Source organism: Terrapene carolina, unplaced genomic scaffold (assembly GCF_002925995.2).
Source record: "Terrapene carolina triunguis isolate 2854851 unplaced genomic scaffold, T_m_triunguis-2.0 Scaffold210, whole genome shotgun sequence".
NCBI lineage: Eukaryota > Metazoa > Chordata > Testudines > Emydidae > Terrapene > Terrapene triunguis.
In genome coordinates, this window is record NW_020664561.1 from 43,711,732 (window position 1) to 43,728,207 (window position 16,476).

General features: G+C 40.4%; 1 protein-coding gene across 1 annotated transcript in view; it reads left to right on the plus strand.

Moving 5' to 3' along the window:
- Positions 1-16,476, plus strand: part of LOC113407216 (adhesion G protein-coupled receptor L4-like) — a 99,448-nt gene that overhangs the window by 42,402 nt on the left and 40,570 nt on the right. Inside the window, exon 3 of the mRNA XM_026655414.2 lies at positions 11,113-11,265. Coding sequence (XP_026511199.1) covers positions 11,113-11,265 — 153 coding nt within the window. The remainder of the gene's footprint in view (positions 1-11,112; positions 11,266-16,476) is intronic.

Below are 16,476 nucleotides of genomic sequence, written 5' to 3' on the forward strand. Positions count from 1 at the left end.
TTTTTTTCAATGGAGGAAATCTAGGCATCCAATGGTGGTTTCTCTTGCCATAATGTCTCAAGCATGTTGTGTCCGATACCCAAGTGGGATGTTTGACACAGGGTGCATGCCAGATTGTATTTCCCTGAGGAAGGAACTTGGAAACTTGATCCATTTATGGTGAGAAGAGTATGGGCCATATGTTTTTCATTCTTCCTTCTGTTTCTGTGCCATTTTTGTCTCCACCAGCCTGACAAAAAATAACTGAAGTCAATGGGAGCCTTTCCATTAATTTCAGTGAGTTATAGATCTGGCCCCACTTCGGTACCAGACTCTTCCCACACTTAAAATATAATTATATATGAATAAATTGTGGATCCACTTGCTCCAGGTCAATGTGAAGGCTGTACTGCCATTTCACATCCTATCACTAGGGGGGAATGATAGTGCAGTTCATGCAAGAAAATGCTCTTTTTTCAGAGTTCAGTGGAGATGAGCCTGAGCCAAACCCTAAATCCAAACACCCATCTGCCATCCCCATCCTTTGAGGGAGTTCAGAATCCCCACCTGAATCTGGATCCAAATTTCATGTCTGGCCCCTAACTCTATAATGGACCAAACCAGAACAGAATGTGGTTTTCCCTTGCATCCAGTAGACCCCAGTTCAGCAGTGTATGTAAGCATGTGCCTAACTTTGTGCATGTGAGTAGTCCCATATAGATCATTATAGCCAGTGAGCACAGTCCATTTCATACCGTATGGTCAGAGTATAGTTAGGTCTCAGCCTAACTCCAGCCCCGCTCAAAACTCCCCTCCGTGCTCCTGAGGAGGGCTTCCTAGCAGGCAAGGAGTTGTGAAATTCTCCTCAGTGCTTCTCACCCCAGCACCCACCTGCAAATTGGAAATGGGCAGTTTCTGCTGTCATTTGGGCCTAAAGTCGACAGGCTGAGGACTCCAGGATTTGACCCTATATAAACAAAATGTGGGCATATACCTTAGTCTAATGTAGTGTTGTTTATCTCAAGCCCTTTGTTGTCTGTTTTATGTTATGAGTAGCTCGTTAGATAAAGCCCTAGGTGTGTCTGCCTAATTCAAGCTGTAGTCTTGTTTATCCACACTGCAATGACAGGGTTTGTAAGCCAGACTGTTGTGATGCATTTCCTGGCTGGTGGTGATCAGGGTCTGTTGTCTGGAAATTTGGGAGAGTGTTGCCCAGAACATAAACTTTTCTTCTTCTTTTTTTAATCAAACTGCTTGCTGATGTGTTCTTTTCTGTAATCTTTGGTGTGGGACCAAAATGTTTAGTCACGCATGACGGTTTCTCGCCCACATCCTCTCCAAATAAGTTCGCTGTATTTGTAATTACTCAGGAATAGATGCTGCATGTGACTTCTCAATAGAAATTGGATAATTGTTTATCTCCTCTTGTCAAGTCTCCATCAGCCCATTTTCCAGAGAACTAATCCATTCCTCACAGTCACAGACTGAGAAGTCAGACAACTCACTCCTAACCTGGACTGCCAGCATTTCAATTTTGTTTGTGACTCATCATTTTCTGTTATAACTAGGCTATTACAAACAGGTCACTCACTTTTCTTCTTTCAGTCTGTGCCTTAACAATCTCACCAGACCAGATGCTCTGCTGGTGTAAATTGACATAATGCCATTTGAAGTCAAATTTCTACTTGCTTTGTGATGAATTCATAGAACAGCCAGTGCTATTCCTGATGGGTGTGGGGAGTGCCGCCTCCTATGGGAAAATTCACAGCGGAGGGAGGAAGTCTCTGTGACGTCAGCTTGTGAAGTTTTCCTCAAATTGTTCTAAACAGGGAGGGGGGTAGGAGTTAGCTAAGTGAAACAAGCAATTGACTGTTTCTTCACATGAATTCTGGAACCACCCATAAGCTTCCAAGCAGCACAGCTGTAAAGGAGATGGGGTACCGAGTCTTCTCCTGTCCACTGCTGCTCCTGAGATACCCCCGCCCTCAACAGTGCAGTGCTGCAGACCTACACACATTTTTGGTGAATCATACCAAGGTGGGGAGGGTGTGACACGTCTCCTCCCCCCACACACACATTCACGGGACTTTCTGAGGGAAGAGGAGTGACAGTGCCAAGGACGTTACTAAATAAACACATCCCTCTCCGTATGGGAACAGTGAGATTGTACGCAGTTGTTCCAGACTTCACACGGATCCTAAATGATTGAATTCCCTGCCCCCCACACCCATGCTCACTTTCCCTTCTCTAACCTGACTAATCTGAGTGCCTGCTTCTTCTTCTTGAGTCCCAGCTGATGCTTTGCAGGGTAAATGTTTTCTTTCCAGTCAAGGAGTAGCATTTTAATGATGTTTTTTCTTTTATTCTGTTCTCCACATACGAATGATCACAAATTATAGATTTTCTTTTCATGATACTCCACAAGCATTGGAGAAGTGCATTGTTCTGTGCAGCTAAGCAAATGACACTTCTCATCACTGGCATTTATCCCAACAATAAATGCATTTCACATTTAATTTGTAATGTCTGATTTTACAAACAATAATGAGGAAAGCTTTTTGGGTAACATAAGAACCTCTCCAAAGTTTGCCCAAGCTCTGAATAAACCCAATGCTGAATGCTTTTTTGGTTTCAAAAAAGTGTAACCCTTTTCCTCCCCACTGTCTTTCATTTTGGGGGGCTGCTTTGCACTTCAAGTTTCAAACCAGGACCTCAGAGTCTGTTTACATGGAATATGCAGCCCCATTGTTCAGCTAGAAGCACAAGAAATACTGGCCTCAATTTGCCCATGCATCAATGCAGAGCCTGGTGCAGGGATTGAGAGGGCAGACTTGCGCCTCACTGATTCCAGGGGTTCCCAGGGTTAGTTTGGAACTGGTGTGGAACCATTATACCCACATGCCTTAAAGACCTCAGCATGCTATTAGAATGCCCGGGGCATCTCCAGTGCCACAAACTCTTGCAAGGAGGTGCACAGCCATGAAAGCACAGCGGGAAAGAGGCATGGGTATTTCCCATGCAGCTGTGTGGCTGCTGTGGATTCCCTTCGTGCCAGCATAGCTGGCACAAAGGCACCGGAAGTCAAGGATGAATCAGGCCCATTATGAAAAAAATTAATCCTAATGAGATTTCCAGCCCAGTTTTGCAGTCTCAAATGGTTCATCTAAGCATCTGCTCTTTCCTGCTGATTTGGACCAAACCTAAATGCTGAATATTTTAAGAATCATAAATAAATTGTGCTAAATTAACATTAATGGTAACATATTGCAGAAAGGAAAGCCGGATTGTTAATGGCATTGCTATTCTCAGGTCAGTCTCTTATAACTGTAGAGATACTGTAGTGCAGCACATGAGTAATGTATGTAAGATCACCCACTGTTCTGAGACCTCTAGACAGGCTAAGCACAGCAGGGTGAGTAGCACTGGAATTTGTTTTACAGGAAGCCTTCATTTCCTTGCTTTTGAGGGGTTAAGTGAGGCACTTCAACCACTGCTCTCTCTTGGGGGTTATGTTGGGGAAGGTCAGCTTTAAGTTTCCCCCAGAGGCTTTTCAGGAGCTCTAGCAGTAGAGGCTGCTGTCAAAGGAGAACAGCAGAATGCAATGAATCAGTGTATTCCCCAGCCACCTTGGCTACATTCCCTTCCCAGCCAGTGCTGTCCATTTTTCAGACTGTGATGGTTTTCACGCTAGTCCCCAGGCTTGTGCTGTCACAACCACCCTGACAGATTTTTGACCACCAGGGACCTGGTTTATGCTGGCCTGAATCAGGGCTCAATCTGATTCTTTGTTTTAATTGCTTCTTTTAGGGTAATATGGGGAGGGAGGAAAATCTGACAATAAAGCTGTGAACATACATTAGCATCAGTATGAGCTGAGGATCTTATTAACCATAATAATATCAAATGTGTAACTACCTTTATGGAAAGTAGCTACTGTGCTTGTTCAGTTGTTGCTTTTTAAAACTCAGTGCATCATTTTAGCAAGCCGCTTGCTATGTGTGGGTCCAAGAGGGCTGAATTTGTTGTAGAAATATTTTGTAGTTGAGGGAGAACAAAAGTGTTAAACTCTCTCTCTCTCTTTTTAAATGAAAGTGGTTGATTTCAAAATTTCTAATAAGAAAAATAATGCTATTGCTACCTGGCTAAGATCTAGTATGGCGGGTCTGAACCTGAGACTACTTGGCTAACAAACTGTTCTCACTGAAACAAAGTTTATCATGGAGATTCACTAATTTGTAATGGAAATCCTTTAAGGCAGTTGTTTTGCTCAGCTAACTGCCAGGAAAGTTTGTGCTTTCTCTCAAGAAAAAAATGAAAAGCGTATTTCAAATCAAACCATACGTTTAAACTACCGTTGGCACTTCAGGGACTTCTATTTAGCTACTGCCATAATACTGACCAGTGATATTGTTTTGTAACTGTAATAGTTCCAACACATCCATATTGGAGATTGTAATTTAGTTTCCATCTAGGGTGACCAGACAGCAAATGTGAAAAATCGGGACGGGGGTAGGCAGTAATAGAAGCCTATATAAGAAAAAGACCCCAAAATCGGGACTGTCCCTATAAAATCGGGACATCTGGTCACCCTATTTCCATCATGCATTAAAATTGGGTAATTGCCAGAGAAACTGAAATGTTGAGTGGGATGGGGATGGAGATTGTTAAAGTCGTGCTGAATAGCACAATGATGCATTTTTCAGTAACATGGCGGCATCAAGACACAAATGAATATTTTAAGCCAAAAGTTGTATTTCACCCACAATTTAGAGTTCATGCATAAGAGATGTTCCATATGTAAAACTTTCTTATAACTGCATTGAAAGAAATAGTTATAGATTTTCTTTACCAGTAGCTGTACAAGCTACAAGGTTGGGGGTGGGGAAGTCCAATACACAGCCTGCTGAAGTCAATGGAAAGACACACATTTGGCATCAGTGGTTTTTGGATTAGCCCCTATAATTAATTCATGAACTAATGTCATGCACTGTTTATACAGAAATAACATCACCCCAATTCAGAATGCAGTGGGCAAGTAAAAGCACATCAGTCTCTCAGACCTATTCTTTTAGAACAACTTTATATGTAGCCTGGAAACTAGCAGAGAAATTGAGTTTGGCCAATAACTGACTTGATTTTTGTTTGACTATAAATATGCCCGTGCATCAAAAAATTTAAAGTGTTCTCTGAAAACAGATGTCCATTATCCTTATATTTTTGAGACCAGCATGAATAATCACTTTTATTTTACAGGTTTCAGAGTAGCAGCCGTGTTAGTCTGTATCCGCAAAAAGAACAGGAGTACTTGTGGCACCTTAAAGACTAACAAGCTTATGCTCTAATAAATTTGTTAGTCTCTAAGGTGCCACAAGTACTCCTGTTCTTTTATTTTACACTTATAACAAAAAAACACCCTACTCGTACACGCCCCCACGTACAGTCCTTTTTGATCTTTGGGCTACTTAAAACTAATTTCCTGTAACTAAGTCACAAATTATTCATGGTTTCCTCCCATTGTGATATTTAATTTATAACAATTTGAGTGCATTCCAAATATTATAGAACTCTGTGCTTAAAAAAAATGAATTCAAGACTGATCAGCCATTCTATGAACCTCTTGTATATCAAGTAGATTGGAATGCCACATTTCCATTTAGGCCCAAGAATTACCCTTGTCATTTGACCACTCTTGTTTCTAAAAGTCATTCATATTTTTCATCAGTTATTTAAAAAAAAAAATCTTTAAAAAATACCTGTTTCACTTGTGTCATTTCTTTCCCTTGATTTTCAGTTTGCATTCCTGAAATATTGCCTGCAATGCTTAATGGGTTTCTTTTGCCAGCAGTTGCTTTACTGTGCATGCACGTCATAATTAGATTATACAGCAACAAAGCAAATGGCTCATATGCCTGTTCGTCATTTAGGGTATCCTCCTTTCTGTCCATATTGCTAAACAAGTTTGTTTAAGAAGGGGTTAGAGATTTTCTAATCTATAAATCCTGATTTTGTCTGATTCCCTGTAAACCACAAATCTGATAGCATTATAAATTATGTAAAAATTGGAAAAACATCTTTAAACTCGTAGGCTTCACACTGGAATTTTTTATACAGTAGCTCAATATCTTGACTATAAAAAGAATTGAAAAATATGTTTTGTTAATGGTTTTTAAATATTTTTTGTGAAGTCAAGCAGAATACTTAAATACGACAATGGCCACCCTTGCCACTGTTCATTGATATATGGGATGCAACCTTCCATCAACTGCATAGCAGAAATTCCATCTGGACAGTACTGCAAACTTTCCATTTATGTGCAATTTCTTTTTTCATGAAAACACATCCCCTTTCTGTCCCTTGCGGGAACTCAGTAATTTTTTTCCATAGTGAGCATCCCCTTTGTTCAACAGATATCAATGATACTTTTGCCATTAATTTCAATGGGAGTAGGACGTGGTCCACTAAATTAGATCCCTGGCACGGTCTACTCAAAATGTCATATATATATGAAATCTGAGCGTGTAGGGAAAGCTAAATGAAAGTTTACTGTCAAGTCTTCATTGATATCATATTAGCACTTCAGATGCTCACTTTGCTTGTGTTTGACATGTAAATTGCTAGGTTTCATCTCAGATGACTTTGAGGTTTCTTGCATTCCAATCTAGATTATGACAAGCCTTGTTGTTTCTGAAAGCAGAGTTGGTGGTCAAGTTAGAGATGGCGAGGTCATGTTTGGCCTAATTCTCTACTGCACTCCCTGTGTCACTGTTGACAGCTATGCAAAATGGTGTAAAATGCTGCCATTCTGAGTTTGGTAGCATTTTGCACCCACTCTGCACAAGTCTAAATGACCACCCCAACTGCAGGGCATCTCTCCACCTCTCTGCTGATGCAGGCTCCTTCTCTACTATGCATTTTCTAGTGCATTGTCCAATTATTTTAATTGTCTCAGGTGATGGAATATCCACCATTTCTCTTCAAAGGCTATTCCTCAGTCAAAACAGATCTCATAGTTTCTCCTATTACTCCTATTTCTAATGCCTTGTCCCACATCAGAAAAGTTTATCTTGCACAGTGCAAGCATGTGAAAGGTAATGACCATGACCGGGAACAATTGGTGAATTTTATCAGGCATTAATGAAAACAATGCAGTGTGACCACCAAGTTCCTCTGGTCTAGGAGCTCTATCCTGCAAGGAGCTCAGAACTCTGGCTCCAGTCCAGTAAACCACTTAACAGCATGTGCATAGTCCATTGTCTTCAAGGATGCTACGGCTCACACTTACTCCTATATGTCATTAGACACACACATTTTCTGTCTTGCTGTGTCCTACCCTTTATTTTACCTGCACTGTTACTGCAGAGTAAAAGAGGAACCATACAAGAGACTTGAGACTTACTTCTCTGCACACTTGTACATAGTTATAGCCTGCATTTACAGATAGTGCTAGAAAGCAATAGCCATTTGCTTCCTGCTGTGCATCATGTCAGCACTTGTAGGTTCAATACTAAATAGTTTCTCTCTTTCCTTGGTACTGAGATTCCTAAAATGTTTGTACACAGTTATTAGGACCCTCCTAAACATTGTGGAACCAAATTATACATAGATCAGGCCTGATTCTGCTGTCTGTGACACGGGAGGAAATCAGGATTAGAACCATTGATGTATATGGAGTTGCATCCATGTAAACCTGACGTTAAGTGATCTGGGAAGTTAGCTTTCATAATCTTCCTTGTAAGGAGTTCCTGCGATGCCTTTGTGTAAGCAGCCTAAAATTCTGTGCTCATTAGCTAATCAGGCCAGATGAATGAAAACAAGCCAGGCTTGTAGGGTGATTAAAAAAGAGACTTGTTTCCTCTGAGGAAAGTGGGGGGCAGCAGGAGCACTTATCTGAAAAGGTTCCCAGAACAGGAGATCCTTCTAATATACAATGCTTACCATTAAAATATTTATGAGCTCCCTAAATATATGGAATGCCGCCAATACCACAGGAAAGTTAATTAGGCAAAACTGTAAAGATTTTAATGGTGTCCACTGTATGAGTCAGTTTATACTGCTTGAGAGTGTTCTTTGGGCCACTTGAGAGCTATAATACAGCCAGGCTTTCAGGACTGGAGCTCTTATGTCCGAGACACTAGAAAATACAGGCAGGAGTTTTTGTTTTTTCCACTCACAAAATTCTATGACCTCTGTCTATTCAGCTTTATTTCCCCTTGGCCTTGAATAAATCTCCATATAGTCAGTTTTCTTACCCACTTCTGTTCTTCTAAGGCTTCCACCCCACATTTTCCAAAACCAGTGTGTCTTATTTTCTAGAAATCATGGCATTGCCTGCCACAACACCAATTTTTTCTATCTTAATAGTAGCAATTGTATGGCACACTCATAGCCACACACTGATTTTTTTCAGCTGAAAGGCTAGGGTTCTAATGGATAGTATGCATCACAATAATGGGTCATTCTGAGCAAGATCACCAAACACACACACAAAATGCAATTCCATCGTCACACTCCCTGTCCCCAAGAGGGTGAGTTCTAAAGGAAAACAGCCTGAAGGTTAAAGTTTTCTATGGCATGTACTCTAGCATGCTTGTCATTGGAGTGAGAAGCATGCCACTGATCATGAAGTATTCATAGCTTAAATTATTAGTTTCTGGCTCTGATTCTGATCTCATTTATACCACTTTTTCCCTGATGCAATTCCATTACTTCACTGAAGTTAATTCGGGGGTACACAAGTGTTCTGTAAGTGAGAGCCAAATCACACACCCTTCTCTATTGTTTTCTCAGAAGTACAGCTGCTAAAGCCATAAAATAAATATTAACATACATTAGCAAATTGCTTTTACACTTGGATTCCTTATTAAATTAAATTACAATATTAGTTATAATGAGTGTAATCCATTCATTAGCATTGACCCAAAGTCCTCTGGAGAATGTTGTAAATCCATTTGATGTTCCTGAGTTGGCATTTGCACTGTGAATTAACTGAAAGGTGTGTTAAATCACATGTAGTGAAAGGGCTTCCTATTAACTTTACATCTGAAAAGGTCCCTGTGCCTGGGCTATTCCACGGGTCCAGAATAAGTTACAAGGCAGAAATTTGTTCCTGCTATATCTTTACAAATGTTGCCATTCTCTCAACAAATTTGGCACACTGGTATTATCTTTATCTGCTGGCACAGTCTTGCTCCTGTGTCTGAAAACACCTTATTTGCGACATTTGCCATCATTTTTTCTCCCCTGCTACCATGCCTCTTAATATAAATATTCTTCTGCAATTAATAGTTATATCTTAGGGTTTTATACTGCTCCCCATCACTATAGACTCTGAGCATCTTTCATATAAAAGTAAGAGCAAAGTCCCTAGTGGACTTCATGGGAATAGCCAGAGCCTCCCTCTCTTAGGATTAAAAACTCTGCTTGGAGTATTTTTTGGTTCCGGGGAGCTCTTGGTAGGTTAATTTATTTCTTTTGCTTCAGGATTTTTGGGGGGGGGGAACATTTGAGTGGGTGGAGGTATCGGTGTTGTCATTCTTGCTATAATGAATAGACTTTACTGAAGATTAAGGTTTTGCAGTGTTCCCTAAAGTTGGTCAGACGATTATTTAATTGGATAGAGCATCCAGAATGCAATGTGCATGGAAGAAAATAGAAGAAATAGTTGTATTGTGTGTATTGATTCACTTGACTAATGCGCTAGTCTATGGCTTCTTAGTATGTTTTGCCAAATCACTTGGATCATTCTTCTTCTCCTCCCTCTCCCCCATGATAAAACCCACAGGAAAGGTGTCTAGAGAGGTAATCTTCGGAAAGATACCCTTATGAAGTTATTTCCCTGTTGTTCCATTGAGAGCATGGGTTGGCCCCCTTCTGAAATATACCACTGGGCCTGCCTTTATAGTTGGTGAATCCCCCAAAATTTGTGGGAGATTAAGGTTATCTAGGTCAGAATTCTTGCCCCTGGCAGAAGCCCTCTTCTCTTTGGCATTAGCTGTCCCAGGGACCCTAAGGAGAGGAGGCTCCATAGCAAAAATAATGCATTCTTTTCCAAAAAATCTCTAGAAGGATGGAAGTGGAGAACAATATACTGTATATCTGTGCACCTGCCCATGGCCCATCCTCCATGTGTGGATCTCGGGACACCATCCACATGTTAAGGACTGGGACAATTGTCTGAAGGTCAGAGCAGAAGTCAGGTCTAGTGGGTACAGCAGGTGTCCAGGTCAGCAGATAAAGTCAAGGGTCAGCACCAGAGCCAACTGCCAATTACCAGAGCCCAGGGTCAGCGCTGGGACTGGTAACTGAAGTGAGGCAAAATGACAGGAACTGGAAGAGAGGCAAGGATCAGGCACAGAGCAGGAGCACAATGGTGAGCAGGAACAAAGGCAGGGGGAAGCCAGGAGCAAAGAAGGAATCAGGAACAGGGTTGGGTGCAGAATGAAGGAAGCAGGCACAAGCAGGATCCAATGCAGCAGCAACAGGGAATTACCTAGTTGCTCAGACAACTTCCTATGCCTCCTTCTGGCTTACGTGGAGTTTGGCGATCCTCCAATCCAGGCTCCTGTGGGTGGTGCCTCGGCTGAGGCTGTAGTTATATTAGCTCCTCAACCCACCAGGCTTCAGCAGACATTGGGTGGAGATGAAAATGCGACAGTTGTCTGGGCACTCTCAGGCCTGGGTTTGAGACCCATGACATCACACCAGGTCTCTATTTGGAGATCAGGCAAACATGAGCGTATCTGACCTGATATGTGATTTGGAAGTGGGGATTCCTGCTAGAACATCAGTTTAGTACATGCATTTCTGTTCTGCTCTAATACAGAGCTGGTTTTCCTTTGTAAAAAGTGACAAAGAGTCCTGTGGCACCTTATAGACTAACAGACGTATTGGAGCATAAGCTTTCGTGGGTGAATACCCACTTTGTCAGATGCATGTAGTGGAAAGTTTTACTTTGGATACTTATGTGGCTTTGAGCATGATTAAGTCTTTGGCATTGGTGAGGCCAGTGTTAAACAAATAATCAGCATGTTAATCTCAACATCTATAAATAAAAAATACTGGAGTCCAGATTAAACCATTATTTTGTTAAACTGGCAAATGAAAATTATTTTTATGTAATTTGTCTCTTGACAGATGATAACGAATGTGAAAATGCTACACAACCTTGTGGAGAGAACGCCAACTGTACCAATACTGTGGGGAGTTATTACTGCATGTGTGCAACTGGTTTCAGATCGAGCAGTGGTCAAGAGAAGTTTGTAACTAATGATGGAACCTTTTGTGTGGGTAAGTTACCATAATGTCATCCAGGTAGCTTTAATTTGTCACTTATTTCTTATGCCTCCTGTTAATTAGAGAAATCCAGTAAAAGAAATTCAGGTGCCCTGATCTGTGCAATTTGGATGAGAGCTTCCCACAATTCACAGACCTGGTATTCCAGTTCAAGCCCCTATGTCTCAATAATAAAATTCTGCTTCCTATAATCTTTACTCAAGAAAAGTCCCATTGACCTCAACAGAACTTCAGGATTTAAACCGAATGCAGTAGCTTTATATAGGAATACAAATCTAAGGCCAAATGGTGGCCCACATTCTTTCCATCTTACACCACCTTCTCCTGGTTCTGCCAACACAATGGGCCTGGCAGGGGTCAGATGGGATTTGGTCAGAATTCAAGGCAATCCACTGATCCTGGACCAGCAGAATGGCCTTTAGGGTTTGTCCCAGCCACGTTCAGTTTGCTTACACCTCAGCACCAGACTCTGGCCAATATTCCAAAATTCCCTTCATCCCTCACTAATTCTTCTTTTCAGTTCTGGTTTAAGGTAGTGAGTAGAATGAGTAGCTACCTACCCTCTGTGCAGTCCTTCAGTTTCTGCCTGTGTAGCAGTTTGATGGATCACGTTTAGGATTACAAGACAGAAATATTCTCTGTGAAAATATTATTTCTGAACAATTGTGCAGTCCTTAAGGATTGCCCTTCATTGGAAGAATTGTAACTATTTCTCTTTTTTCAATCCTTTGGTAATTTTCTTTGTGTGCTGTGATACTCTTTGGGGAATGGAAAAACAAGCAATAAATCCGTTGCCTCTTTACACAGGTATATCCTCTTTGGGCTGATTATATCTAGTCCCAGATATCTCTCTCCAAAGCTTGGCAGTCCTGACAATCTCTGTCTTTTCTTACCATTCCAAATATAAGCAAAATAGTGGCATATTAGGCTAGAGAGTGATCTAGTCAAACTTTCATTGATGTTCCTCACATCCTGATACCATGTTTCCATTTAACTTGAGAACAGATTCACAGCAATTTAGTAATCTGGGATTCATGTTGTGAGCACAATTAGCTATAAAAATTACCTATTTCTAGAAGATGTCTTGATTTTTACTATAAGCTTCAGAAGTCTTGTCTTCAAAGTTGTTTCACTTGAATGTTCCTAGTTTTGCTTTACTTTTTTGCCAATTGAGAGAGATTACTTTTTATTATTACGTTTGTCTGTCTATATCCATCCCTTGTCTCTTTTCTTGTACTAAGATTATGTCTACACTGCAGCCATAGGTGTGACTGAAGCACGTGTAGACATACCTGAGCTAGCATTGGTCTAGCTAGCTATGTACTCAAGAGGCTAATCCGTGCTGCCACCTGTGCTGCTGCAGCTTCACTATTATTATTCGAGTTAGCTAGATCCAAGCTAGCTTGGATATGCCTACACGTGCTGAAGTCCCTGATTTCAAAGCAGACGTATCCTAGATTGTAAGTATCTAGATGGGGCAAGGACTATCTCTTTGTTCTGTGATTGTATACCACCTAACACAATGGGGTCCTGTTCCATGCCTAAGGTATTATAAATTAATAATAAACTTTTTTCCCTGCTGTTCAGGGTGCAGACATTCTACTGTCATCCTCTAGTGGTCCTTCATTGTCAGCTTTTCTCTTCTTTTGTGCAAATCAGTGTGGATGGAGCTGACATGTTCCAAAACAAAAAATAACCTCGTGGCATATTATCTCATTAAATACAGGTACAAAATAAATAAAGTCAGTTTTGCAGTTTATCAAGGAAGCCATAGAGGATTACGTTGTAACCCATGGATCATCTACATGTGGGAGAGGTCTCAGACATGTCTTCTACACACAGACAATAGCACCCTAGTGGAGTACCTAGGTGGCAGGCAGTGCCATATGTCTGGAGTGGGCATCAGTATTATAATAGGAGTGTTGGCTATGCTGTACAACTCAGAGCTGCTTAATTTGCACTAGGACAGTGCTGTCAGCCCACTTGATGATTTATGTGGCCCCAAGACACATTCTGAATTTGCACAATCTAAGCTTTCTTTAAACAAACAAACAAAAAGTTTCTATCCCTCTGAGATGTCATGTTAACCTTTCAAATGTGAAGCAAGCATAACCGATGCAATGTTGTCTTCCTGGGTCTAAAGACAGCCTAAAACACTGGTTCTGGGAGATGGCAGTTCCCCCCCATTAATCTAATTGGACTGTTAACTCTCATATCTAATGATGACACTTTACATGTCAGTGATAAGTTTTTCATGGCTGATCATTATATCAGATAGATTAGGGAATGGGGTGATGATTACACCCACAGGGAGAAGAAAAACTGGAGGTTGCTGTAGAGAAGGAAAAACACAGGGAAGAAAGGAGGAGAGTCACAAAGACAGGGGACAGCGAAATTGAGAAAGGAGAATAGGGAATGGAAAAAAAACACAAAGTAGAAATAGTGGTGGTCTTGAAAGTGAGGATATTTTCCCGCTTCTGATGCTCAATATAAGTTAAATAATAATTATAAGCTTATTTACTACATAAAAGCCATTTTCCACCCTTGATCTTTGTATATTAGTTCTCCTGTGGGTCAAAGGGGAATGGACCCTAAATTGTAACCCCAGCCCAAGGGGTCAAAAATAGAATTTGTTTCTGTCCAGAATGAATTTGACATCTCTGCATCACGATTTCTGGAAGAAGCTGCACCATTCTTCCAAACATACGCTACTGCATTCGGGTCCTGACTTTCCCCCCAGCTGATTGGCCATTCACCCTTTCTCCCTCATAGAACTTCGGAGTGCCGTTTGTGTGGGGATATGTTATTATGCCGCATAGCTGTTATCTCTTTGCATATGCCCTTCTTAGGACAATTTGGAATCCACTTTGTGTACATTGCTTCCCTCCACAGTGCAAAACCAAAAGGAACATCTGGTCCTTTACCAGTGGACTTTTCAATACCCTGCAAGCTACTAATAAGCATCATTTATAATGTAGACATCAAGCTGTCTTGACTGGCTGATGAAGAATCAAAGAAATATAGCTATGATCCCATAATTGGCAAGACTGAACATAATAACCATTCTCACTACCTTTATATTAATTGGAATTATCTTGCCTGCTGTAGTAAATGAGCAGTGACAAAAAAGCAGAAATATAATAAAAAGTTATACATCTCTTTTCATACTAGTTAAATGGTGTTGGTGGTGTTATTTTGGGGGATTTTGCTTTAATATTTCTTTCTGATCAGAACTATTATAAAGGCTTCAAAGCTCACTTCCAGAGTTTATTTTGAATATTTTCTGAAAGGCAGGGTTCCTTGCTGAGCCATGGCAATTGGTCTTCTCATTAAAGGGCCCAGTCCTTCCACCATCACTCATGAATCTTCTCACTAAAGACTACTCATGTGAGTTAGAGTCGTAAGACTGGGTTTTTGGGGCCCAAACTTGCTCCTGTTGTAGGTAATGGGAGAATGAATGGGCTCCTAGCTACAAACCTCAGGTGGAAATGGATCACTTTCTAAAAGCATTGACAAGCTGTTGTTTCCTGTGTGGTCTAAAGTTGCATATTCATCTAAAATAGAATGACCCCCCAAAACCCTGCAAAAAGTACAGAAGAAAATGTAAACTGACACTTTTAAACTATTTAAAAGCAACATGCAATCTACCTTGAAATGGTAGTAAAATTGTTGACGGCACCTGCAAATCATATTTGTTTAAAGAGAACATGAAGGTGATCAGTACCTTTTAATTATCTATTCCAGTAAATATTTTCTCCAGCAAACACTGAATTAGCTAGGATTCATATAAATTAATTCTGTATAGACAACTCAGCTGCAGATAAACTATTTGTATATACTCCTCAGTCGGTTTGTATGTCCTTAGCATCTTTGTTGCCTGTCATGTCCATGAACTTCCACTTCTGTTTTGATAATCCTGCCTCCTCATTAAGGTCTCCATTACAATTAATATGTAACAACAGTATGAAAAGAAAGGTAATTTGTATAAATACCTGATAATGACAAATAAATGATTTGGGTTTATGAAAAACAAATTATCATGTGTTCCAAGACAAGTATAATAACCTGGAAAAACTTTTGTAATGATAAGTGACATAGCAACCTGATACTTAGCAATGATGATCTGGAGTACGTTCAATTATTTATGCACATCTCTAGGAGGTATAATTTTTAGGAAAGGAAGGTTGCTATTAGTCATCTATTGATTTTAATACCAACTTTATAAGTGTTGTTATAAATCAAACTATTAATAGATTACTTTAGCACACATTCAAATCAGGCATTTCGGGTTGTTGTGAAGTTTGTCATTTATTGATATTTCACAATGAGTTGCATGCTGGAGATCTTGTTAGGACTTACACATCCTTCTCTACATAGCTGAGAAGGCCAAGAAAATCCCTGGAGATGAGGCTCATCTGTGGAGCCATTATGCAGACTGGCGTTGTCATTGTTTTCTCACCCTTGGCACTTCAATTTAATCCAAGTGCATCTATGTTACACTGAGTCACATAGCGGGACATTGAGTGACATTTACATGCTCCAGAAAAGAGCCATACAATTAATTGATGTGAGTGGATTATTTAAATGCCAGGACTAGTGTCTTTGGCCCCATGCCTTCAAATGACAGCATTTAATTATGATTTACCCTTTGTGTAGCAATATCTCACATGGTACTTCTCTTTTTGTTTTCCTCACTTTTATCAATCCACTGAGATTTGACATGGTTGCCACCTCAGCAGGCAGGTCATAAAAACCATTCAGATATAAATAATGCAAAAGCCCATATGCTGAAATCAAATGACTCAATATTTGTTAATTAAGTATCAAAACGAATTAGCAACATAATACAGATGTCAGCAACTTAGCCTCACCCTTGATCTTTCAAGATACCTCTTAGTGCCTTCCAGTGTGATTATGGCAAGCTGTAATTGTCTAGGAAGGCCTCAGTCTAAACCAGTAGAAGATAGGAGGTTGTGGGGGACTGCAGACAAAGCAATAAAAAAAAGTGGGGTGAGATGGTTCTTAGACTCCTCCATTAAATGTTCAAATGCCATGTACAATTCCGTGCACATAAGATTTTTTTAAAGCATTTATCTGACTTTTTTTTTAACCAGACATGCTTGCCGTTGGCAAATGATGTTCTAACATCTACTTTCGACAAAGGTATTCCCGCTCCTCCTAATCCGTACTCTCCCCTTTCTGTGC